The 24,500-nt window shown below is 61.0% G+C and overlaps 1 protein-coding gene across 9 annotated transcripts in view; it reads left to right on the plus strand.

Moving 5' to 3' along the window:
* ADCY7 (adenylate cyclase 7) overlaps positions 1–24,500 on the plus strand; it is a 55,526-nt gene that overhangs the window by 25,500 nt on the left and 5,526 nt on the right. For 7 of the 9 annotated variants that reach the window (XM_081274943.1, XM_081274940.1, XM_081274939.1 and 4 more), the window contains 21 exons: positions 2,996–3,397; positions 5,513–5,716; positions 6,599–6,760; positions 7,484–7,633; positions 7,939–8,087; positions 8,995–9,106; positions 11,850–11,977; positions 13,217–13,375; positions 13,580–13,712; positions 16,348–16,539; positions 16,911–16,945; positions 17,427–17,510; positions 17,711–17,783; positions 18,800–18,897; positions 19,653–19,737; positions 20,004–20,129; positions 20,870–20,971; positions 22,074–22,267; positions 23,048–23,138; positions 23,403–23,558; positions 24,213–24,359. In XM_081274943.1, the coding sequence (XP_081131069.1) occupies positions 3,227–3,397; positions 5,513–5,716; positions 6,599–6,760; positions 7,484–7,633; positions 7,939–8,087; positions 8,995–9,106; positions 11,850–11,977; positions 13,217–13,375; positions 13,580–13,712; positions 16,348–16,539; positions 16,911–16,945; positions 17,427–17,510; positions 17,711–17,783; positions 18,800–18,897; positions 19,653–19,737; positions 20,004–20,129; positions 20,870–20,971; positions 22,074–22,267; positions 23,048–23,138; positions 23,403–23,558; positions 24,213–24,359 (2,751 nt within the window). In that variant the 5' untranslated portion in view covers positions 2,996–3,226. Of the gene's footprint in view, positions 1–2,995; positions 3,398–5,512; positions 5,717–6,598; positions 6,761–7,483; positions 7,634–7,938; positions 8,088–8,994; positions 9,107–11,849; positions 11,978–13,216; positions 13,376–13,579; positions 13,713–16,347; positions 16,540–16,910; positions 16,946–17,426; positions 17,511–17,710; positions 17,784–18,799; positions 18,898–19,652; positions 19,738–20,003; positions 20,130–20,869; positions 20,972–21,644; positions 22,268–23,047; positions 23,139–23,402; positions 23,559–24,166; positions 24,360–24,500 lie in introns of those variants that run through there. The other 2 variants (XR_014019725.1, XM_081274944.1) reach the window with 2 other exon arrangements.

Consider the following 24,500-nt stretch of genomic DNA (forward strand, 5'->3'; position numbering starts at 1 on the left):
GGTTCCCTCTGGACTCCCTAAGTTCTCCCCGGGGAAAGCCTCTCTGGAGGCCCCTGGATTGGACCAGAGAGCTCCTGCCTGCCCCGCAGCCTCCCGCAGCCCTGGGTCTCCTGCTTGTCTGCTGCCTCAGCTCTTCTGTAGCCTGGCTGAGCCGGGACTGTGGAGCCTGGGGCATGGTGACAAGGCCTGAGCTGGGGCTGTGGTGGCCTGGGATATGGTGACAAGGCCTGAGCTGGGGCCGTGGTGGCCTGGGGCATGGTGACAAGGCCTGAGCTGGGGCTGTGGGGGTGGCCCAACTCCCTTGCAGAGCAGGACTAAGCCAGAATGGGCTGCATCTGCAGGTCACTTTCACTGTGTGCTAAGTGGGTCCCTTGGTTCTGGACACACGGAAGGGCCATAAGTGCTTCTGGGACAGAATAGACCGGGTCAGGGAGCCGGATGTGAGGCCTGGGGCTTAGTTGCAGTGACAGAAACTCACACTGGCTCAAGCTGAAAGGGATCCAGTGTTTGAGGGGCCCTCGGGGGCTTGAGTTTCAGGCCCTAGGGGGTCAGGCCGCTGTATCCCCAGTTCTCCGTTTGGTGTCATTTCCAAGGGGACTTTCTCCTTGTAGGGGCTTGGGGACCTGCTAGCAGCTTCATCCCTGGGGTAGCAAATGTCCCAAAGAGGATTCTCACTGGAATGTCCTCGGTGACTGGGGCTTGGGTGGGCCTGTGCTGATGGGCACACCTCATCAGGTGATGCTGGAAGCAGGGGTCCAGGGGCTGCCTGGCCGGAGCAAGAATCGCCATCACACCGTCCCCTCCTCCATCAGGTGGGGCCACTCTGCCAATACGGTGGTCAGGAGGTATGGTGGCAGTAGGGGTCTCTGGGACCATAGTGCCTCCAAGTGAGGGGTCCCCAGCTCAGCAGGTGGCTTTGGAGTTTGGACAGGACCGTGGGGTAGGGGTGGGGAGCAGCAGGGAGTCAGGGCTTGGCTCCGCCTAAGGTTGGGCCAGAAGAAGTACCCCAAGCTGGGAGCTGCCCGTCAGGAGTGCGCAGGCCGAGGCTGCAGGGCCGCTGGTGGCAGATGGGACAAGGGGCCTCCCCGTTGCTGGTAAGTCGGCGACTGGTAGGAGAGCTGCTGATGCACAGGGGCTGGAGACCCTCCCTGGCGGGGCCTAGAGGAGCTGCCTGTGGAGACGCCCTCGGGGGTGGCCCTGGGACTTCTCTCCCAGACGGTCCCCTGCCAGGCTCCTCCCAGCCCCCAGCCCTGCCCCTGCACAGCCCAGCTGGTGGGGGAGCTGGATGAGGTCCCTGGATGGGCTGATCCTGTGCCCAGGGCTGCCCATGGTCCACCTCCTTTCCCACCCACCGTTGCCCAGGAAGTGGCCTAGTTAGAGCCCCAGAGGAGGGCTGGCTGGCCTGGGTTCCCACGGCCCGGGGACCCTGCAGCAGCTCCTGTCTCTGTGCCCTGCTCTGTGGGCCTGGAAGGGCAGGTCAGTCTGGACACGAGGTGACCCAGGGTGAGGGGATGAGCATGTGGGCGGGGATGTGCGTGTGTGCACTCTCACGCCTGTGTGCACGCACCCTCGGCCGTGGCTCTGTCTGGGAACTGTCTGGAGGATGGGGCAGCCGTAGAGGGTCCCAGCCCCCTGGCGTTGGCTTTCTCAGCCTGGTGACCCCAGTAGGGTGGTGTTTGGGGCCGGGCCAGCAGGGCAGGCGGTGTGGCTGTTCATATTTTGTGGCATCTGGTTTGGTCCCCTGGGATGTTTGTGGGGAAGCTTGGGCCGAGGATCTGTGACTGGGGAGCTGGTAGACCCGGGTTTGACTCACAGCCCCTCCCCCAACCAGCACCCACTGTGTGATCCTGAGCAAGCCACTGTGCATCTCTGGGCTCAGCTCTGCATCTGTAAAACGGCTGGCCTCCGCAGGTTACAAAGATGAGCGTGTGGGCAGAGGCCTGGTGTGACAGGGCTGCTGCCGTGGTTACTGCAAAGAGCTATTTGAATTGGGAGGGGCCACATCTCGTTCTGCGAGCCCCAGAGCATGTATGGCCAGGTGTCTGGTAAAAGCTCAGGAGACGCCTCCCGTGGACTAAAGACTGATTACATTTAGAGGTGCATTTGGGGGTTGACGTTCTCCCTTTGGATCCTGGGAGTCCTGGAGAGAGTCAACCAGCCATGTACGACCCATCAAGACAGAGGTGTCATTAAAGCCCTTTGGGAATGAATGGATGTTCTGATGAGTGGACGGTGCTGGTTCTACTCTGCTTCCTTTGACTGGGGCTTGCAAGCCATTTAAATTTATCAGTGGGTCATTTTAAGAAAAGCAGACTCCAGACTTCATGTGAAAGCTAATGTCTCTCAAATGCAGGGGGATACCCTGGTTGAAGCAAGCGTGGGGCTCTGAGCTCGGGCCCCTCAGCCTCCCAGTCCCCTCTGGGCCCTGAGGCAGTCCCCAAATCCCAGGGCTGCCAGGATCACAGTTGGGATCCCCTGGACCTAGAGACCCTAGACTCACTAAAAAGCCCCAGGATCCCAGGGAGTGTGGTGCTTGCACAAGGACCCAGGACAGAGCCTGGACACAGCCCCCGGCCCATGCTCCTGTTTTATGTCAGAGGTAGCTCTGCCGAAATTCAGTGACCAAGATTTGCACCTGACCCTGTGTGCAGAATTCATCGAGGTGGGTCACAGTCCGACATGGGGACAGTAGCAGACCTCCGGAGCAGTGCTGGCTGCCTGCCGGGTCCCCTCCGTGGTAGGAGGGCTGTGTCTACGCCACCCACTGCAGTGACTGCCAGCCACGTGTGGCTTGGCTGTGGGACCTTTGAAAAGTGGCTTGTAAAGCTGGATTTTTAGTTTTTTTTTTTTAATTACTTTAAATTCACTTTCAAATAGCCACACGAGGCCAGCGGCTACTGCACGGGACAGTGCTGTCCTAGAAAGGCCCAGCCTGAGCCCCAGGCTCCCCTGATGCCAGCCCGCATCAAACCCCGGGTCTGCTTTGTCTCCGCAGAGCTGAGGACGCGGGGTGTGCCTTCAGCCCGTCCTGGACACTAGGGAGGAGGCTGGAGCATTGCAGGCCTGTGTCACCCATGGAGCTGCAGGCTCAGGGGACCTCTGGCCAGCCCGGATCGCCAGCTGGGGAGAGGCCCTGGGCTTAGACCTGTGAGGAGGCCGCTGCAGATGCCCCCGGGCTGCGGGGGCTCCTGAGTGGGCAGCAGGACCACGGCTCCAGAGGAGGACGATGCCGGCCAAGGGGCGCTACTTCCTCAACGAGGGCGAGGAGGGCCCCGACCAGGCTGCGCTCTACGAGAAGTACCGCCTCACCAGCCAGCACGGGCCGCTGCTGCTCATGCTCCTCGCCGTGGCCGGGGCCGCCTGCGTGGCGTTGGTGGCCATCACTTTCAGCCACGGGGTGAGTCCAGGGGTGGCACGGTCTCTGGGCTTCAGATCTGAGCTGGGACGCGGCTCGTGAGGCCTGGGGTCGGTTGTCATCTTCTCGAAGCCTCGGTTCTGCTCTGTGAAGTGCTGACCATGGTGGTCAGGCTGCTGGGAGACGGGCTAAGCTGGATTGCATCTGGAAGTCTGAGTTGGTTTTAGATACCACATTAACGGGGCCAAAAAACTACCCTCGCTCTTCTCCACCATGAAAATGGGTTCTGCTGGGGACCTGATCAGGGACGGCCTCTGAACCACGTCCCCAGGCACAGCAGGCAGCTCCCGTCATCCCCCGGCGGGGCTCTGGTCTCACTGTTCTCTGCCTCCTCCTTTTTGTTCTTTGGTACTTGGGACAGAACCCAGGAGCAGTCTACCTCTGGGCTACCTCCCCAGCCCTTCTGTTTTTCATTCTGAGATCGGGTCTTACTACGTTGTCCAGGCTGGCCTTGAACTGGTGATCGCCCTGCCTCAGCCTCCTGAGTAGCTGGGAACTAACTCAGAGTGCGCCTGGCTCAGGATCCTCTGCAGCGCAGCTCCCTGGGCGGCTTCCCGGGCAGATAGCACCGACATCCTCTCTGAGCCGGGTGCTGGCCTTGCTGCAGCCCTGAGCTGTGTGCGGCTGGGGAGCCCCTGCAACGTGGCTCGGGTGACTCAGGAGCTGCAGCTTTTGTTTTCTTTTTAATGAATAGAGATTTAATTAGAAAGTTCTAGAAGAAAGCATCAGAGACTACAGGGTGTCGATCTGTGCAAGGTGGCTGGAACCCTTCAAGGCCTTCTCTCAGCCTGGCCCTCTGTGTCTCTGACTGCAGGGCACTTGTTTCCTGTCACTCCCCAGACAGCTAGGTTTTTTTTTTTTTTTTTTTTTTTTTGAGAGAGAGAGAGAGAGAGAGAGAGAGAGAGAGAATTTTAATATTTATTTTTCAGTTTTTGGCGGACACAACATCTTTGTATGTGGTGCTGAGGATCGAACCCGGGCCGCATGCATGCCAGGCGAGCGCGCTACCACTTGAGCCACATCCCCAGCCCCCAGACAGCTAGTTTTTGAGGGCTGACTGTATGGCAGTAGGCCTCTGCCCTCATGGAGCTTAGGATCTGTGCGGGGACCTCTTGGCACAGTGCCAGCTATGCAACTTTCTTCCCAGGCCCACCCTGTTACCCTCTGCCTTTGCTCCAGCACCTTCCCTGTGCAGGATGCCTGCTTTCCTCACCCAGAAACCACTGTGCACTAAGTCAGGCTCCATTTCCCTTCTTCCAGGCACTTTCCAAGTGTGTTAGTCAGGTTTCCATGGCTATGACAAAATACCTGAGAAAAACAACTTAGAGGAGGAAAGATTTATGTTGCTCATGGTTTCAGTCCAAGACTGGCTGGCTCCATTGCCTTGGCCTGGGGTGAAGCAGAGCATCATGGTAGAAGGGTGTGGTGGAGCGGAGCTGTCACCTCCTAGTGGCTGGGAAGCAGAGAGAAGGACCAAGAAGGGGGCTGGAGACAGGATGCACTCTTCCAGGGCACACCCCCATGATCTTCCAACCAGACCCCAATTCCTACAGTCTCTGCCGCCTCCCAACAATGCCGTCCCTTTATTAATGCATCAGTGGGTCAACCTGTTAATGAGGTCAGAGCCTCCTGATCCAGTCACTTCCCAGAGCCCCACCTCTGAACCCTGCTCATTGGGAACTAGTCCTTCAACACATGAGGCTTTGGGGGACAATCTAAATCCAAACCATGACACCAAGGCTTTGCCGGGGGAGGAGCCCTGCCCTGGCTCCTGGGGTCACACCTGTCTTCCTCAGGTACGCACAGGGTGCCATGGATCTGGAGGATGTAGAGGCTGCCTCGTGGGGAGGTTGGGTGGAGGGTCCTCACGGGGCCTGGGAATGAAAGACGCTTAGGCCCCCGAGGTAACTGGGGAAAGGAAGTCCTAGTGGAGGTGACAACTCAAATACAGGCCTGAGGGGTAGGAAGAACCAGGTGTCGGGGCACCGCCACCCCCGACATGGAGGACCACAGAAGTGAGGCTGGGTGGGCTTCCTGGAGGAGGTGGCTCTCCGCTGGAGAGAGCCAAAGCCTTTACACGCCTCTTGCTCTGTCCAGGACCCCTCCAGACACCAGGCTGTCCTGGGCACGGCCTCCTTGACCTTGGCTGTGTTTGTGGCTCTGTATGTGCTGGTGTACATCGAGTGCCTCGTCCGGAGGTGGCTCAGGGCCCTGGCGCTGCTCGCCTGGGCCTGCCTGGTGACGCTGGGCTACGTGCTGGTTCTGGATTCCTGGAGGAAGGCAGCCTGTGCCTGGGAGCAGGTAACAGGGCAGGGACCGTGTCTCTGGGGGTCGGATGCTCCCTGCCACCTGTGCGCCCCGCAGCCCTCACCGGGCAGCAGGTCCCTTCTGGAGAACGTGCCTGCGTGGACACATTGGCCACGGCCTGTTTCACGGGCTGTGACTCGGAGACCTGGGTGGGCCCAGCCCCCCTGCAGAGGGAGGGGGCTGAGGTTGAGGCGTGTCCACCTGCTGTCCGGCTCTGGCATTTCAGGTGGCCCCTGTGTGGTCAGAGATAACGCCCTCCAGCTCAAGAGGCAGGGGGCACCCTGGCTCTCATGCCAGGAAGGGTCAGGCCTGGGCCCAGCAGGACGGCCAGACCTGACCATCTCCACTCAGATGGCTGCAGCAGCTCCCGGCTGCTCACCCATCCGTGTGCCACCCCAGCTCAAAGAGCCCTTTCTCCGCTGGCTCGAGTCCCAGACTTGGGTCTGGGCCTGGCCTGGGTGGCCTCTGTTGCCAAGGGGTGGCACACTGTGAACAGAACAGCCAGGGCCTGGGGCCCTCCTGTGGCTTCGGGCTGAGGCCCAGGGAGACCATAAAGCTCCTGGCCGGGGGCTGCCCCTCCCAGCAGGGGTCAGGGCAGGGGCTGGAGGGAGGGCCAGCGTCCTCACTGCCCTTCCTGGGGGAGGGTCCTGGGGGGGAGCCAGGCTGGGGGTCCCCAGGTCATAGGGGTGAGGAGCCTTCCTCCTGGGGAGGCCAGCAGGCGGGAGACCAGCAGGGCAGGCCAGACCTTGCTCCGCTGTCTGTGGCTGAGTCACCACAGGAGAGCCACGGGGCCATCCAGAGGACCCAGGGATGAGGCTGCAGGCACCCCCCCCCCCTGGCCGTGCCCAGGCCTAGCCTCCCGCTGCCTGTCCCCAGGTGCCCTTCTTCCTGTTCGTGGTCTTCGTGGTGTACACGCTGCTGCCCTTCAGCACGCGGGGGGCCGTCGCCGTGGGGGTGCTGTCCACCGTCTCTCACCTGCTGGTGTGTGCTGCTCTGATGGGGGCCTTCACCACCCCCAGCATCTGGATGGGGCTGCAGGTGAGGGGCAGGGGGGGTGGGCGGGGGAGGGGAGGGCCACTGGGGGGGAAGGTGGCTTTTGCCTCAGGGCAGCCAAGGCTCCCGTGGGAATGAGCTGCACCCCAAGGCCTTGGGGCCATGCTGACGGATGGACGGCTGCCCAGAACTTCCCTGGACAGGGCTCTGTCCCTCTGGCCTTACTCTGCTGGCCTAGAGTGTCCCTGTGGCCTCAGGCCGGCCTGCTGGGTTCGGGGCTGCTTGAGTGACATCTTGCTCCCGAGGTTTCTCTCTCCCCCCGGCTCCTGCCTGATGGGGCTGGGGAATATCCTGGAGGCTCTCTGGGTTTGTGTGTTGAGCGAGAGAAACCTTTATTATAGTCAGTGGGGACCTGGAGATGTGTTCTCCTCCTTCCTGGCCTGGGCGTCCGCGTGGGGTCGAGGCCAGAGCCCCCGGAGGGCCAGCAGGGTGCTCTGCTCCTGCCTTCTGCCACCGCCTTGGGTGCTGCCCCCTGGCCTGGGCTCCGTGAGCTGGCTGCCTCCACCTCGCGGGCGCCCAGGCACTAGGCAGAGCAGGGCCTGGACCCTGGTCCCGTGATCCCAGCTACTCATTAGGAAAGTCCCGGCCCCCTGTCCTGGCCGCCCGGGGAAAAGTGCTCCTCTGACTGCATTGGGGGTCAGGGATGTGAAAGGGCAGGGCGGGGGTGGACAAGCCAGCCAATACCGAGCCCTGCCCTGGCCCCCCCAGCTGCTGGCCAATGCCACCATCTTCCTGTGTGGGAACTTCGCGGGCGCCTTCCACAAGCACCAGATGCAGGACGCGTCCCGGGACCTCTTCACCTACACCGTCAAGTGCATCCAGATCCGCCGGAAGCTGCGCATTGAAAAGCGCCAGCAAGTGAGGACCCCCTTCCTCTGTAGCTGACCCCTGGCCTCTCCCGGCTGCCCCCCCAACCCCAGAACACCCCAGTTCTCCTGCTTTCTCTGTTGGGCTGCGGACACTTGGGCGGCTGTGCTCCTGGGGTGCACACCAGACCCACTCAGGTGTCACGCAGGGATCTGCTGGGGACGTGGGAGGGCAGGTGCCTGGCTGGGTTGGTACTGGACGTCAGTCTGCCAAGAATGAGGGAGGGGCCAGGTGGGCCAGGCCTGGCGCCTGATGCCACCCTGCCCGTCCCCGCCGCCCCCCCCCACTGTGCCTAGGAGAACCTGCTGCTGTCGGTGCTGCCCGCCCACATCTCCATGGGCATGAAGCTGGCCATCATCGAGCGGCTCAAGGAGCATGGGGACCGCCGCCACATGCCCGACAACAACTTCCACAGCCTCTATGTCAAGCGGCACCAGAACGTCAGGTGGGCAGCGGGCCAGGGCTGCATTCTGAGTGGGGGCTTCCTGCCAGGACACTCGGGGCCCAGCCCACCCGGGGATCGGAAGGGGGGCCTCTCCCTGGTCTCACTCTTCCCTTGTCTCCCCAGAAGTAGGATCAGGTCAGGGTTGTTGAACAGGAGGCTGGTGCTGGGGGAGACCAGGCGTCTTCCTGAAACCATGAACCCCGAGTGAGCAAATGTGGCCTTGGGAGGGAAGGGTCCTTTCAGGTGGCTCTCCACAGGACACAGCCCCACAGGAGGTGAAGCCCCCAGGGCTCAGTGAAGCCCCCCAGTCCCAGTGCCTGTGCTTGGCTGATTCTAAGGGGCCACAGAGTCTTCCTGGGAGTTGGGAGTCGGTGTGGTGCCTGCCCAGGGCTTAGCGCTGGGTGCCAGCACCCCACCCCACTGCCATCCGTCTGGGCTGAGGATCCGTCAGGAGATGACAGATTCTGCCACAGGGAGATGAGGGGGAAAGCACAGCTGTCCCGCCTGAGCCTCAGTTTGCTGATCTGTGGGATGGGAACCACCACCCCCCCCAGGGCTGGGTGAGGACGAGGTCTTGTGAAGAGCTGGGCGCGGAGGTGGCTGGGCAGGAGCTGCATCCAACCAGGGGGTGGGTCAGGGGGTGGGTCCTGCTCAGGACGGTGATCCAGATTCAGGGGGGGAGCGTGCCCTTGGCATTGCAGGGGTCCTGCAGCTGTGGCTTCTGCTCTGTTTTGCTGTAATCTGGAGCCTCTGGAGTCTTCGGGGTCTGTGGCTGGGCGGGTCTCCTGTCCGGGGAGGATGAGGAGTGGCAGAGGCACACGGTGGGCTCTTGGAGACCCCAATGGCGCCCTGTTTGTTTGCTGCCTGCCTCGCGGGGCTGCATCCTCACGCCCTGCCTGTCCCCCAGCATCCTGTATGCGGACATCGTGGGCTTCACGCGGCTGGCCAGCGACTGCTCCCCCAAGGAGCTGGTGGTGGTGCTGAACGAGCTCTTCGGCAAGTTCGACCAGATTGCCAAGGTGAGCCTGCCCGCTGCCCCGCTGCCTTGGCGGGGAGCCGTGCACTCAGAGCTCTGCTGGGCACAGGGGCTGGGGGACCCGCTGAAGTCGAGCATCCCGGCACCCTCTGGTAGAGGTGGGGTCCAGTGGTGGCCGCAGCAGCCCGAATCCTGTGGCCCCAGAGTGCGAGGCCGTGGGGAGGCCAGCAGTGCGTCCCTGGGGATGGGTGGGGCTCAGGAGCTCAGATGGGACTCCGGCTGCCTGGAGGAGACGGCTTCATCCTTCTGCACATAGCCACAGCTTCAGCCTCACCTGGGAGGCCAGGAGGACTGCGGAATGCCTGGCCTCCCCTGGGTCTGCTTTGACAAGATCCCTGGTGAGTCGCCTACACGTGAAAGTTTAGAAACCTAAAAAAGAGATCTGAGAAAGAAAGGGAGCAGAGTCCCAGGCAGGGGGACAGCTGGAGCGGAAGCCTGGAGGGAGTGACTGCTCTTTGTGCCCATGGAATGAATGTGGCCGTGTGCATGGAGCAGGGGACAGTCACCAGGATGCAAGGACCTAATGGCTGAGTGAGGAGTGTGACCTGTTCCCAGGATGCTAAGGGAGTATGACGGTGCCCAGCCTCAGGTGGTCAGGGCCAGTTTCCTGGAAGTGGTGGCTGCTGAGTAGAGATGGAAGGGGACGTGTAAGGGGGTGGCTGTCTGTCCTGGCTGCACATTGGAACCACCTGGAAAATCAAACCTGCCAGTGCCCACACCCTTCAGGGCTTTGAGGAGCCTCTTAGACCAGCGTTTGGGCGGCGATCCAGAAACGGGGAGGGAGCGTGCCCTTGGCATTGCAGGGTGGCCCCACAGTGTTTTGTAGCCAGATGCTCAGTCCTGGGAGGGACTGCCTGCCCAGGAGGGGCTCCCCAGTGCAGGGGCAAGCTCCCCACTGCAGACGGTAACCAGCCGCTGGGGGCCTGCGCTGGCCAGGGGAGCCCTGGTGGCTGTCGCATTGAAGACTGAGGACTCCGAGGGTCTGTGTGACCTGGGGCCTTCCTGCAGGAGCTGACCAGCTCTGAACCAGCAGGTGGGGCACCTGGGTGGCACCAGACGTGAGGTTGCACCCCAGGGGCCAGGGTCTGGGGCACAGCTGGCCTTCCCCTGACAAGAAGCCCAAGGACCCCTTTACACAGCCTTCCCTCTCCTAGCGGGCCCCAAGCTGCCCTCATTCATAGGGAACGGGAGGCCCTGGCAGGTGCAGGCCTCCCAGCCGAGTGTCCAGTGTCTATGCAGACACAGGCAGGGTGGCCCCAGCCTCTTCCCCTGTGAGTGATCAGAGTCCAGAACTGTTCCCTCCTCCCAAGAGCCGGGGCCTTGGGACCCTGCCTCCCCAGCTTCCAAGTGACAGCCACATGCAGGAGCAGCTGGGGACATGTGGCGTCTCCTGAATCCTGACAGCGGGGGCTGGGTCCAGGGCAGTGCCTGGCCCTGAGCCTGTGCTCTCCAGACACCTGCCCTCTAGCAAAGCCACTGTCCTTGTGCTTCTCTGGCCACCCAGTCAGGGCCCCGCAGGAAGTGAGGGGCACACACTCCAGTTGGGTCACTGGAGGAGGCTTGGTAAAGGGCTGCTCTCAGGGCTGGACAGGTGCTGGTAAAGGTTGAGGAACGGCTGGGCCGTACCTGGGCGCTGACACTGGACAGTCACCCCCAGGTCTGATGGGTAAGGGAGGGAGGCTGGGCCCAGCACAGGGGCCAGACCTGGCGACGGTGTGTTGCAGCAACAGGCTGGTGCTGGCCAGCCTGCGGGAGGGACTTGGGGTGCCTGTACACCAGCCCCTCGGCTCCTGCCTACCTGGAGCACCCAAGCACGAGGGGCAGAGGGCAGGGTACAGGTGAGATTGCAAGCGATGGCTCGAGTCTGTCTGAGGCTTCTTCTCAGATCCCCCCACACCCCACCCACAAGGCTGGGGTACCTGTGGCTGCTCTTGCTGAGGGCCTAGGGGGTCTGCTGGCTGAAGCATGACCTCAGGTGGGCCCAAGACAGCTCTCCATGAGCATTTTCCTATGAGGACTCAGCCTCACTGTCTTCTGGCCTCCCTCCCAGCCTGCCTTTCCTCTCTGCTCTGTCCCCACTCCCCAGAGGCTGGCAGCAGGGCCATCTCTTGGCTTAACCTACTGACCCTTGACTTGAGGTCCCTGCAACCTCTTCTCCTTTCGGAATCCTTCCACTTTAGCCTTGCTGGCTGCCTGGTTGTGTCTCAGATAACTTCCTGGCCTCAGGGCCTTTGCATATGCTGGAATGCTCTTCTTCCCAGCCTGGCTCACTCTATCCCTCCGGGTCTTTCTCATGTTCTCCTCTCAAGAGGTCTCTAGCTTCCTGGGCACTTCCTCTCCTTCCCGGGCCTCCCTTTCCCGTAGCTCTTCTCACCCTTGGGCATCCTACAGATGGATCTGTCTGTGTCCAGGGCTCTCAGATGCCACAGCTACAGGCATCTACTCTGTCTCCTTCACTGCTGTGTCCTATCATCTGACCCAGGGCTAAGTATACAGTAGTGCTCAAACATTACATGGACAAATGAAACAAAGGCCACTCCTCCCTAGAGGCCCTGACTAACATTTGCTTTCACTCCCTAGGCTGGGTTGGGGTTCCTCCTGGTGGGTTCCCCTGTCCCCAATCCTTTGGCTGCTTTGGAGGCAACCCCTGGTGGCTGTACCCTGCGAGCAGCCCTGGGCAGAAAGGCCTCTGGCTCCCACCAACCAGGCCTCTCCTCGCCCCGCAGGCCAACGAGTGCATGCGGATCAAGATCCTGGGCGACTGCTACTACTGCGTGTCCGGCTTGCCCGTGTCCCTGCCCACCCACGCCCGGAACTGCGTGAAGATGGGGCTGGACATATGTGAGGCCATTAAGTAGGTGCAGGCCGGGCACTGATCTCCCAGGGCAGGACCACCGCTGTTTTACAGATGAGGAAACTGAGGCCGGTGGGGGGTGGCTTCCTGGGCAGGCCACAGCAGAGCGTTCAGACCTGGTCCTCTGGTGGCTCTGAGCCTCAGATCTCAGAAGCTCAGAGCCTGGTGATAGGAGAAGGAGGCAGCTGGGCCCTGTCTCTCCAAGGACTGAGTCTTAGCAACAGCATGAAGGTCTAGGGAGACAGTGGAGGACCTTCCAGAGTTAGAGTTAGGACCCCAAGGCTCCATCTGCCTCCTGCCCCTGGAGTTGGGGACCCACCCTCAGGCTGCAGGGAGACTCGAGCTCCCCCGGCTCCTGCCTGCACCCCGCAGCTCCCCATGAGGCTCTCTGGGAAGCACTGGCTCGGTGGTCAAGCAGTGGAGGCCAGATGGAGGCCAGGTGGAGGCCAGGTGGGTGAACTGCCCAGTGTGGGTGGGGCCAGCTGCCTGGCTCCCAGGTGTCAACCCACACCAGTGGGCTCTCCTTCCTGAAATCCCACCCAGAATGACTGTTGCTACAAGGACAGTCGCTGGACAGAATCAGCCTGTTGCATCTGTACCTGGGGCTGTACCCCACCGTGTGCCCTTGGGCAGGTCCTGCCCGTCCCATGTGCGGGTCCCCCATGGCTCCCTGAGCTCATGACCGTAGTGGGCTGGGCCCACCCTGAGTCCTGTTGGTGGACACATGGTACCAGCTGTTCCCTGTCCCTCACCCACTCGTCAAAGGGCTGTAGAGGCCCTGCTCCTGTTTGGGGGTGTCACATGAGCTCGATGCTCCTTGTACCAAGTGCTTCCAGGGCTGCTATTTCCCAGATGCTGGGGGAAGGGCAGGCCCCTAAGGGCTGACCCCCACGTCCTTTGTCTGTGCTGGGTAGTGGGTGGTGCCTGGGCCCCCTCTGTCCACCCTGGCAGCCTTTTCAGACCCAGAAGGGCTACCAGACAGGGGACACCCAGGGTGGAATGGATGGACACCCAGGCCCATCAGAATGAGCCACGGTGACCAGAACATTGAAGTTTCCACTCCTACCCTGCCCTCAGGGCTGGCCATATCTGCTTGTGCCCTCCCAGGGACGGGTGACAGCTGTGTCAGGCTGTCCTGTTCCTCCAGACCTCCCTGTCCTAGGACCTCCACCCTCTGAGGGCTCAGGATGCACCCTGCAACCCCTGCTAAGGTGGGGTAACTGGGCCGCTCTGCCCCAGGCAGGTACGGGAGGCCACCGGTGTGGACATCAGCATGCGAGTGGGCATACATTCTGGGAACGTGCTGTGTGGGGTCATCGGGCTGCGCAAGTGGCAGTACGATGTGTGGTCCCATGACGTGTCCCTGGCCAACAGGATGGAGGCGGCTGGAGTCCCTGGGTGAGGCTCACTGGGGCAGGGACAGAGGCCAGGGGCTGACTCTGGGCTGAGGGGGTCAGGGTGGGGTCAGGTGTGGGGTCAGGGGGGAGTCAACGTCCTTGCAGTGGAGTAGCTGGTCCGGGGCCCGGTCCTGCCTGCTGAGCATCTCAGGTGGGGGCCAGCCCTCTCTGGGTCATCTGATTTTTTCTGGGTCATCTCCCCCAGCCGGGTGCACATCACAGAGGCCACGTTGAATCACCTGGACAAGGCGTATGAGGTGGAGGATGGACAGGGGCAGCAGCGAGACCCTTACCTGAAAGAGATGAACATCCGCACCTACCTTGTCATCGACCCCCGGGTACGAGGGCCCTGGGCCTCAGGATGAGGAGCTGGGGGGGGGGGGCTGGGATGGATGGTCCACGCTGGGGAGATGCCCACGGAGAGAAAGTTCTTTTCAAGGCTGTGGCCAGGTGGGAAAGGGACCAGCCTGGGCTGGGGGTGAGCTCCCTGTCCCTGGGCCTCAGTGCTCTTTGCTGTGAAATGGGAATAATGCCAAGGCCTCCCTCCCTAGGGGAGGGGCTCAGCCAAGGGAGGCCTTCCCCGCTGTCACGGCTCATCCTGAACCTTCATACATAGTACTGCCCGTAGCTCATTTTCCTGAGGTTGCATACTCCCCAGTTTCCAAAAGACACCTGTTCAAAAGCGTGCTTTGGCCAAGACTCAGGAAAGCAGGTAGACAGACACCCTGAGGGTCCTGGGCTCTCAGCTGTGCCTGCCCCTGGTTGGCTAGTGCCGGCCACCCTTCTCCTGGGGCCCAGCCTGCCCCAGGCTGCTCTCCATGGAGGGGCAGTGGGGTCAGCAGATGGGCCTCCTTGGCCTGTTAGCTGCCTGCCCCCAACACAGGTCCTGCTTTTCTGCTGGAGGGAGGATGAATCATCCCTGGGGCCTGCTCAGGAATGCCAGCCATGGTGGGCTCTTGCTCTCTGGTCTTGGCTTTGCCTGGGGACAGCCCAGGGGGCACCCGGCATCTACTGCCTGACTTGGCTCCTCCCAGGGTCCCCTCTGGCTTCACCCTGCTGAAGTGCCCTGGGCCCTGCCACATCCCACTCACGTGGAGTTAGCCTCTCAGATCCCTCCTGGTCCTCCTCACTCCTCTGCCCCGGAGGCTCCTGCTCAGTTGTCCTTCCCCGTGTGTCCTCCTCTTGAGTGCCTATGGGCAGGTCCCCTCTCCAGCCCTGCAGCCCTGCACTCAGACAGTGCTCAGCACAGAGCAGGGGCTTACATGGCTTCAGAATGAACAAAGCAGCGCCCCCACCCCAAGGGCAGCTGCAGCCAAAGCTCCAAAACCCCCCCCTGCAGGGCTGCCACATTGAGCAAGTAAAACGGCGGGACGCCTGCTCAGACCCGACTTCAGGTGAACAGTGATGGCGTTTAGTGTGTCTTGTGCAGTGCGTCTTCGTGATCGTCCACCCCACCTTCTTCCCATCTTTGTTTAATTCTATGCATTCACATAGTTGAAAATTAAAAAGGCATCCCTGGCGTCCTAATGACTTCAGAGGCTGAGGCAAGAGGATCACAGATTTGAGGCCTGGACAACTAGTAAAACCCTGTCTTAAAATACATGAAAAGGGCCGGGGTGTGGCTCATGGTAGAGCGCTTTCCCAGCAGGCATGAGGCCCTGGGTCAGTTCCCAGCACCTGCACGGTGCTCCATCCCTTGTCCGGATGCAGCTCCCCTGGGTGGACAGAGGCTGTTTGACAGATCTGGCATCTGAGGCCTCGGGGGTGTGGTGGTCCAGTGGTGGCCTTGCTGGGCCGCCCACAGGTGCCCTCTGTGGGTCTCGAACAATTCCCACACTGTTCTGAACAGACACATTTTGACTTGGGTCTTTAGTATACACTTACCTTTAAAATTCTATGCTAAGTCAGTGACCTTGAACTTGAGTGGCTGGGTGCTGTGTAGGCAGAGTTGCCAACAGTGGAGGGGGTGACAGAAATGTCCCCACCGTAGACCAGTGCGTTCCTGCTTACTGTAAGGCTTGGTGCCTCCTCAGACCCTGTAACCCTCTCTGAGGTCCACCTTGGGGGCGGGCAGACAGCTGGCCGAAGGGCTTGAGTGTTTCATCCCCAAAGGAGGCTAGAAGTTTCCAGGAAACTTGCCACTTGTGGCTTAGCGAGTGTTTGCGGTTGTAGGTGCTCCTTCCTGTGGGTATTGGCAGGGGCCCAGGGGACAGGGCTCCTAGAGGGCGAGACAATGTTAGGAATGTTGGGGTGGGGTGAGGGGACTCTCAGAAGGCCTAAGGTGGCCGGTTGGCTCCAGTGACCTTGGGGGACCTCTCTCTTTCTCGCTTTCCTCTTATCCAGCCCCACCTGGCCACCTGATTGGAGGAGGTCCCAGTGGGTTGTTTTTATAGGGGGAGGGGCTGGCCCAGTGGCACCAGAGGAGGAGGCAGGACTGGCCCCTCATTCAGGGCCTGGCTCAGCACTGGGTCCCTGGCATGGTGCCAGCCCCAGCAGACACGTGGCAGGTGATGGCCCCATGCTGTGGCCGGGGGCCGTGCCAGGGGAACTCCCTTGGAAGGCTGCCCTGAGGAGGCTGGCACCTCGGTTGGCCAAGTCTCTGGGTGCTGGCCAGCCCGGCTCTTGCTGCCTGCTGCTCCTCCCCGGGTCCTCCCTGGAAGGGGCCCTGGGAGTTCAGGCCCAAGAGTGGCACGTGGCCTGAGGGTGAGGACCTCAGCCCTTTCTTTCCCTGTGGAGGGGAGCAGGGGCTGGGCACGGGGTGTGTGAACACCAGCCTTTTCCTGGCCTGGGACAGGAGCGGAGCCGGGGTCCCCACAGCCTGGCCTGACTCTCAGGGCAGCGCCAGCAGAGGGACTGTTTTGTCACTTCCCCTTTTGACAGATCAGCCAGTGCTCCAAGCAGGGTCACACTCTGAGAGCTGGAGGGTGGGCTGGGGCAGCAGGTGGGACAGGCCTCCTCTGTGTCTGCCTGCAGAGCCAGCAGCCGCCCCCTCCCAGCCCACACCTGCCCAAGCCCCGGGGGGACGCGGCCTTGAAGATGCGGGCTTCCGTGCGCATGACCCGCTACCTGGAGTCCTGGGGGGCTGCGCGGCCCTTTGCGCACCTCAGCCACCGCGAGAGTGTGAGCAGCAGTGAGACCCCTGTCCCCAATGGGCGGAGACCTAAGGTAGGTCCCTCCTATCCAGAGAGCTGGGTTCAGGGCCCGGATAAGGGCCTGGGGGAGCAGATGCAGAAGGGGCCCCTGGGGCCTCACTTCTCCAGCCGTAAAATGGCTTTGGTCTCTGCCCTGCCTCCTCCTCTGGGTCTGCTGGGGAAGGAAGTGCTGGCGTTTAGAGCCTACTCCAGGGGTGGGGGGCCCGGCAACGTACCTGTCCTTCCGGGTGCCCAGTCTGAATTCAGAATGCCTGCAGCTTGGACACCGGTCCCCACCTCCACCCGTGACCCCTGTCCCTAGCTGGCAGTGGTAAACCCAGCCCGTGATGGACCGCAGGCCCAGGTGCTGGGAATAACTGTCCCGGCTTCTCCCTTCCCTTTCAGGCCATTCCTCTGAGGCGCCACCGGATCCCTGACAGGTACGTGGGCTGCCCCCACCTTGCCACAGTCACCTCCTCCAGGCACAGAGGAGACCCTAACCAGGAAGGCAGCCCCTCAAGGCCCAGCCCAGGACCTCTGTGGAGGCCAAGTCAAAGTATTCTAGCACTTCCGGGTCCCTGGCTCTTCTGAAGAGCCATGATTGAGCGCCTGTTGTGTGCCCACCCTGTGGTGGGTCAGTGTGAGGTGCCGGGAGGGAAGGACGGACCCAGTGCTGGCCTGTGAGAAGCAGAGGTGGCCCTGGGGGCTCTCTCCTCTGCTTCTTGCTGGGTGATGCTGGAATTTCACTTGCCCTCTGGGGGCCTTAGTGGGACTCATCTGTCCCTTTGCCCTCCCACACGAAGCTGGGGACCCCTGTTGGACACCTGGTGATCCCGTGGCGACTCAGCTCATCCACACTCCTGCCTCTGGGCCAGCGGGTGTGGCTCCCGGGGATGATGCAGTTGGGGTATCTGATTCCAGGAGTGCACCCCCCAAGCGGCGGTCAGAAGATGACTCCTATGACGAAGAGATGCTCTCAGCCATCGAGGGGCTCAGCTCCACGAGGTGAAGCCCAAGACCTGTGCCTCCCCTTCCCCTTCTCCCATTGAATGGGGTCCCCCTGTGGGTAGGCCCACCTCATGCCCTGTGGCGGGTGGCCTAGCCCCAGCTCTGGGCCCCATAGCTCCTTCCCTTTCCTGGTATGGCCTCCCCTCAGGGTGTGGCCTCCACTCATCCAGGCCTCCATTTCACGCTGTCACCCTCAGGCCCTGCTGCTCAAAGTCTGACGACTTCTACACCTTTGGGTCTATCTTCCTGGAGAAGAGCTTTGAGCGTGAGGTGAGGGCAGCCACCACTCCAGAGGAACAGGGTTGTCCAGGCCTGGGGGGGGCAGCCCGAGCCATAGAGCAGCCAACAAGGTCATGGGAGTGTCCACAGCTGGCTGCTGGGGGTGGGTGGGGGCCCAGGACAGCCCCAGCTTGGGGGCTGCCTCTCTTTCCTATCGGCCTCACTCCTTGACCTGGGACCCCCCACTAGGGATTTGCCTCGGGGTCTGGAAAACTTGCTCCATCTGAGGCCAGAACTTAGCTGCCGTGGGCCAGGGAGGCCTCAGGGATGGCACGGGCCTCCGCATGAGAGAAACCACCCCAGATTCAGCCTGGGGGGGACCTGCAGGGTCTGCGTTTTGGCCAGTGGTGACTGTGCTTGTGGGGTGCTCGGGTTCTGGCAGGTCCTGGGCACACATGTCATTACGTAATTTAACTCTTGCCCACATGGGGGCCACTCCCCATTTCATAGACAGTCTCAGAGGTTCCAGAGCCTGTCCTTAGCCTTGGGTGTGGCTGTAGGAGGGGTTCCCACCCTCCGGGACCTGGATTGAAAGGGAGGGGCCTACTCTTCCCTGGGGCTCCCCAGGGAGGTTACCAGGAAAAGGGCCCTGAAGGTGGAGGAGGGCCTGGGCTGGCTGGGGACCCTGCCCTCTGAGCCTCGCCTTCCTTACCAGCCCCTGGCGGAGCTGTGACCGGGCAGTAGTACCTGTGTAGAGGGCTAGCACTGGGGTCCGCCACCTGCCAGCTCAGGGACCCAGGCCCAGCCTGCTCCTTTGGTGTAGGGTAACTTACTGACCAGGTTTCTGTCCGTGGGGACATGAGTTCTAAGTCAGAGGCCTGGGTGGGTGGGGGAGGGAGGCAGGGCTCCACATACAAAGAAACTGAAATGCCACTGGGCGAAAGTCACCAAATGTCACGTCCCTTGGAGCTCAAGGAGGGGTGTGAGGTAGTTCTTAAGGTATCAGCCTGGACTGGGAGGCACTGGGCCCCGCAGGCCGCCGCCCCTCACAGTCCTGTCACTCTCAGTACCGCCTGGCCCCCATCCCCCGGGCACGTCATGACTTCGCCTGCGCCAGCCTCGTCTTCGTCTGCATCTTGCTCGTCCATGTCCTGGTGATGCCCAGGTCAGTCTGAGTCGGGGCATATGGCCAAGCCCGCTGGGGTCCTGCTGGAGGTTGGTGATCTGGGCAGGACCCAGCAGGGACCCTCCAGGAGCCTCAGGATGGGGCTGGAAGCACCTGCTGTTCAGAACCCACAGACCCTGGAGTCCCCGCAGCTGAGCCCAGGGGTGTGGCCCTGCTCTGGCGTTGCTTTCTAGTCCCCTGTCATCTGTGAAACCTGCAGGCATTTTAGGGTTTGGAGTCCTTGAGGGGCGGATTTGGAAAACATAGGTAACGTCACCTCCCTCTCAGAGGTGGGAGATGGGCCTAGAGGGTTCATGACATCCAGCCAGGAGCAGGAGTCCTGAGACTCTGGCTGCTAGCTCTGGGCCCTGCTGGTGGGGGACAAGAATGAGGGGACAAGCCCTAGCGGTTTCTAGAAGGGCAGTTAGGCCAAAGGATGGACTGAAATTGAGGTTTGGGATGCATAAAGACAAAATAGGGGATGCTTTTCTATAATTTTTGTGGGCCAGGGTCCACAGTGTCACTCGTTTCTTGCATACTTGGCCCAAAAGGCACGTGACGTTGACCTGGGTGTCGTGACGCAGCCAGGCCTTGAGTTTTATTAGCGGGGCAGTCGGACACAGGTTTCAGAGCTCCCCTTGCTGGGTGTGCAGTGGCAGTTGGGGAGGAGCAGGTGACTGTGGGCTGGAGGACTGGGGCCCTGGGACAGGCCCTGGGCACATGACCCCCGGCACAGGTTTTTTCCTCCCATCTAGGATGGCAGCTCTGGGTGTGTCCTTCGGGCTGGTGGCCTGCCTGCTGGTGCTGGTGCTGGGCCTGTGCTTTGCCTCTGAGTTCCTGGTGAGTGGCCGAGGCCCCTGTGCTGCGGTCTGTGATCACTCGATCCCCGTGGCCCTTCCTTCCCTCCCTGCCTGGGACCCTCCCAGAAGCCCACCCTGGTGAGCTCTGTTGTCTGGCCCCTTGCTGTGTCCAGGGGCTGGGGGGCTGCTTCTGCCTCAAGGACAACCTCCCCCGCCTGCTAGTGGCTTTCCATGGCTCCCCTTGGGTGGCCTGTCCCTCCTGTCCCTGCTGCTAGCTCTGGATGACTTGACCCCTTGTGTCCACAGAGGTGCTGCCCAGCCCGGGGGACGCTCCAGGCCATCTCTGAGCGGGTGGAGACCCAGCCTCTGCTGAGGCTGTCCCTGGCTGTGCTGACCATTGGCAGCCTGCTCACCGTCGCCATCGTCAACTTGGTCAGCTTGGGGTGTGGGAGGGAGGCCAGGGCAGGGACCTGGGGGATGCTTCCTGGGTGGAGGAGCCGTCTTTGACCCTGGGACCTGTAGACTCTAGAGTCCTCTAGCGGGTTGCCTTAATGGCTGCATCTGTTTAGCTCCTCAGGAGCTCAGTGGAGGGCCCTGTGAGGTCCTGGGCTCAGAGCTCCTCATCTGGTCCAACAAGGGCTCGGGACACCCAGGGCACTTTTGTGGCTGGCTACACAAGGACATGGTGCTTGAGCCACAACAGTGTCTGATGTTCCTTCCTCCTCCTGTCGGAGGACAGCCTGCCCCACTGTCTCTGAGACTTGCAGGCTGCTGCGGGGATCATGGCCAGCTCCCTCCTCTAGAGCCCAGGCCCCTCCGCCCCGTGCCTGACCCTCTAGAGCGTGGTGTGGGGAGTGTGCTCCCTGCGTCTCCCTCAGGGTCCCTGCAAAAGGGAGCTCCTGGGAAGTGCTGACCCTCCTCTCTGCCTCTGATGCACCAATGATTTTTTCCGATGCCCTTCTCTCCCCAGCCCTCTCTGCACTGTGACGGGAGGTTGCTGTGGAGGGCGGGGAAGCCGCTCACAGGAGCTTAGAGCTGTCTGTCGCACAGCTTCAGGCTGCCTGGGGTGCCCGTGGTGCCTGTGGTTGTCTTGGGCAGGCTTCTCTTGGCCCTGGCAGGTCCCAAGGTTCAGCCTTTGGATGTCCCTTAATGAAGACCTGTCTCCTCTGTAGCCACTGATGCCTTTCCCAGCTCCGGCGCTGCCTGGTGGCAATGAGACGAGCCTGTGGGCCACAAGCAGCAGCAGAAACAGAACCGTGTGTGAGCTCCTGCCGGTGAGTGTCGTCCTGGCTCCAAGTGGAGCCCAGACCCCAGGCCAGTCCTTTGGGCACTGTGTCCTCCCTGGGATGCTCCTGGCAAGGGATGCAGTCCTGGCATTAAGAGCGCTGGTTCTGAGTCCACGTGACCATGGGGTATGGAGGAGTGGGTCCAGTGTCTCTCCAGAGAGGTGGAGGAGACGGCTCAAGCAGGTGGTGCTGGGCTAGGCCTGCGGACAGGGAGGGTCTGGGTCCTGGCTGCTTGATCTTAGCTGTGAGGGCTGGGCAGGGAGGGAGGGAGGGGTGAGCGTCAGCTGTGCTGGTGGGTGTATCCCAGGTCACTGCCCCTGCCCAGGCCATTTTATCAGAGGTCGATGGATGAGGTCCACAGGGCCCAGGCAGGTCACTACCACACCAAGGTCTGTGTGGCAGGGCTAAGACAACCTGAGTGAGACCGTGGGACTCAGGTGTGGGGAGCGGCCATGAGTTTGAGCAGGTCTCCAAAAGGCAGACAGATTCTTGATGGGAGAAGGGAGGGGACAATGTGAGAACTGGGTGCCTTGGTAGGGTTTCAGGGGATTTGTACCCTGGGTGGGGAGAGTTGGGAGACACAGCCGGAGGGGGAGGTTTGGTCCAGGTTGGGGGGGCAGGAATGCCAGGGAGAAGAGCGTGGTCTTTCTTCTGGGGCCAGGGGGAGCCACAGCGTGATCTTGAGCAGGAGAGTCCCGTGGACAGAGATGCCCTTGGGGCAGATGAACTCCAGCAGGACTTGACAGGGAAGCTGACCAGGTGTGCACACCCTGCCCCCACCCTGGTCTGGAGTTTTACTTACCAGTTTTTTTCCTTAAAACAAGCTCACTTGCCACAAGTGGCAAAACCACAGAGCAGTGTCCTGCCACAGACTCTCCGATGTGCGGCCGCTTTTTGTTGAGAGGTGGTCAGGATGAGTCATGCTGCGGACACCCGGCTCTGTGAGCCCACAGGTGGAAGGGACCGGGCAGCTGGGGTGTGTGTTGCTATCCTATTTCCCTTTGGTGACTGCTCTGGAGGTGAGCTTCCTGGTGATGGGACACGATGGGGTGACTTCTGCCACCCTGAGTAATGCCTCCCATCTCCCCAGTATTACACCTGCAGCTGCATCCTGGGTTTTATCTCCTGCTCCGTCTTCTTGCGCATGAACCTGGAGCTGAAGGTTGTGCTATTGACAGTGGCGCTGGTGGCCTACCTGGTGCTCTTCAATCTCTCCCTCTGTTGGAAGGGTGACTGCTGTAGCCCCGGTCTGGGCAACCTCACCAAGACCAACAGCACCTTCAGGTAGGGCCAGATGCAGCCTGCTATAAGGCGTGGAGTACCGCTGCCTGTGTCCCCCGTTGGCCCATTGTGGCACACTGGGTTGACTTGGTGCGTGGTCAAGCTGGGGCGTGTCTGCATTCATGGTCCCATTTGGGCTGGACATTTTTGAGAGATGGCAGGGTTTCTGTTTTATTGAAGGGACAGTCATGGCACAGGGCACAGGTCTCCTGTACTCAGAACTGAGAATGTGACTCACTGGGGGATTCTCTGGGGGAAGTGCTAGTCCAGCAGAAGCCACCGGGGCCATCTATTCTGGGCCAGCTTAGGGGTGAGGGGAGACTTGAGCCAGGTCGCCCATCTTTGAGGCATGTCCTGGATTACCTGTTTCAGCAAGAGCAGATGCTTTTGGTCCCTTCTTGGACAGGTGCTGATGGGGAAGCTGGGGAAAGCTGGGGTGGGGGCTCCCTTGCACTAAGAGGCCGGGAGCTTGGAGACACAGGGAGAGATCTATCTGCCGTGGCCCTGCTGGGTCCTTATGCCAATCTGCAGGTTCCTGCCCTGACTGCCCCCTCCCTCCCACAAGAGAACCCTTGGCTGCCTTCATATCCCACCACAGCTGCCTCTGGTCCTTCAGGGACGAGCTCCAATGTCCCCTGAGGCCCCCACCCCTTCCCCCATTCCCTGTGCGGCTGCAGCTACCTGCTCACCTCTGCCTGCCCCACACTTGGCATGTGCAGGGCCACGCACACTCATACTTGGGGCCGAGGCCGATGCTGACTCCTACCCTCCTGCATCCAACAGTACCACTGGCTGTTCTCTGAGTGACCTGAAGACCATGATCAACTTCTACCTGGTCCTGTTCTACGCCACCTTCGTCATGCTCTCCAGACAGGTGCACATGGGCCCTAGCTTGGCCCCTAGCCTCTTGTAACGGGTAGGCAGACACGGCCTTTGGGGGAGGGGCCTCAAGCATGAAGACAGCAGAATCCTGTCGTAGAAGCTCTGGTCCCCAGTCCTGGCCTCCCCAGGTCACAGTGGGATGGGCTGAGCTGGGTTCAGGCTGGGCAGCACTGTGGGCTGGGTAAGGTCAGAGCTGTGCCCACCAGCTCCTTAGGTGGGTGTTGTCCTATGGATGGACACTGTTTTCCATTTGCAGATTGACTATTATTGTCGCCTGGACTGTTTGTGGAAGAAAAAGTTCAAGAAGGAACATGAAGAATTTGAAACTATGGAGAATGTGAACCGCCTTCTCCTGGAGAATGTGCTGCCGGCCCATGTGGCTGCCCACTTCATCGGCGACAAGCTGAATGAGGTGCAGTGGGAGGAAGGGGCTCAGCATGTGGTTAGGAGACAGAAGGTGCAGACACGGAGCCTGGGCGCAGGTGCAGAGCTGCTGAGTGCTGGTTTGCATTCCTGGGTCTTGGCCTCCACCCCCGTGCCCAGGGGCCAGCCTGTGCTGGTAGTTACAAAAGCACGGGCTCCGAGTCAGGGGCCAGACGCCTTACTTCCCTGGGTCTTGGTGTGAAAGTGGGCTGACTTTCCTGGATTGCTGTGAAGTCCAATACATGTTCCAGTGTTAGTGATCTGCATGTTCCATACTGATGAAAACATCCGTATTCCCTCCAGCTCTGTGTGTAGAATTTTCTAGATAAGGAAACCGAGGTCCCATGACTTGCTCAGTATAAACCCATCTCGTAATCTAGGGGCCTCAGCCCCAGCTGTACACAAACACCCAGGGTGCTCACAAGGGCATCACATCAGCTTGATCCTCCTGCTTCTCGACCAACCAGTTCAGAATCACCCCGGGTTCTAACAATCCTGGCATACTACCTGCGCGACCAGGGCCAGGAACCATGCTCCGTCTCCCTTTCTGGAAGCCCAGGGGCAGTTTAGTATTGTCTGCATCCCTGTCCCCCTCAGATGCTATGTAGCCATCAGGGCCTGTTTCTTCCCTACCCTGTGCCAGGACTGGTACCATCAGTCCTACGACTGTGTGTGTGTCATGTTTGCATCTGTGCCGGATTTCAAAGTGTTCTACACAGAGTGCGATGTCAACAAAGAAGGGCTGGAGTGTCTGCGCCTGTTAAATGAGATCATCGCTGACTTTGATGAGGTACGAGTTCAGCCTAGTCCTGGGGCTCTGGGCCTTCCTGCCTGCACGAAGAGCGAGGTTGAGGCTCAGGCATTCTGAACTCAATTTAAACACGTGACGTCACAGGCTCCATGCGTAGCTCTGTTGGCAATGTGTGTCCCT

Source organism: Spermophilus citellus (assembly GCF_964194105.1).
Source record: "Spermophilus citellus genome assembly, chromosome: 18".
NCBI lineage: Eukaryota > Metazoa > Chordata > Mammalia > Rodentia > Sciuridae > Spermophilus > Spermophilus citellus.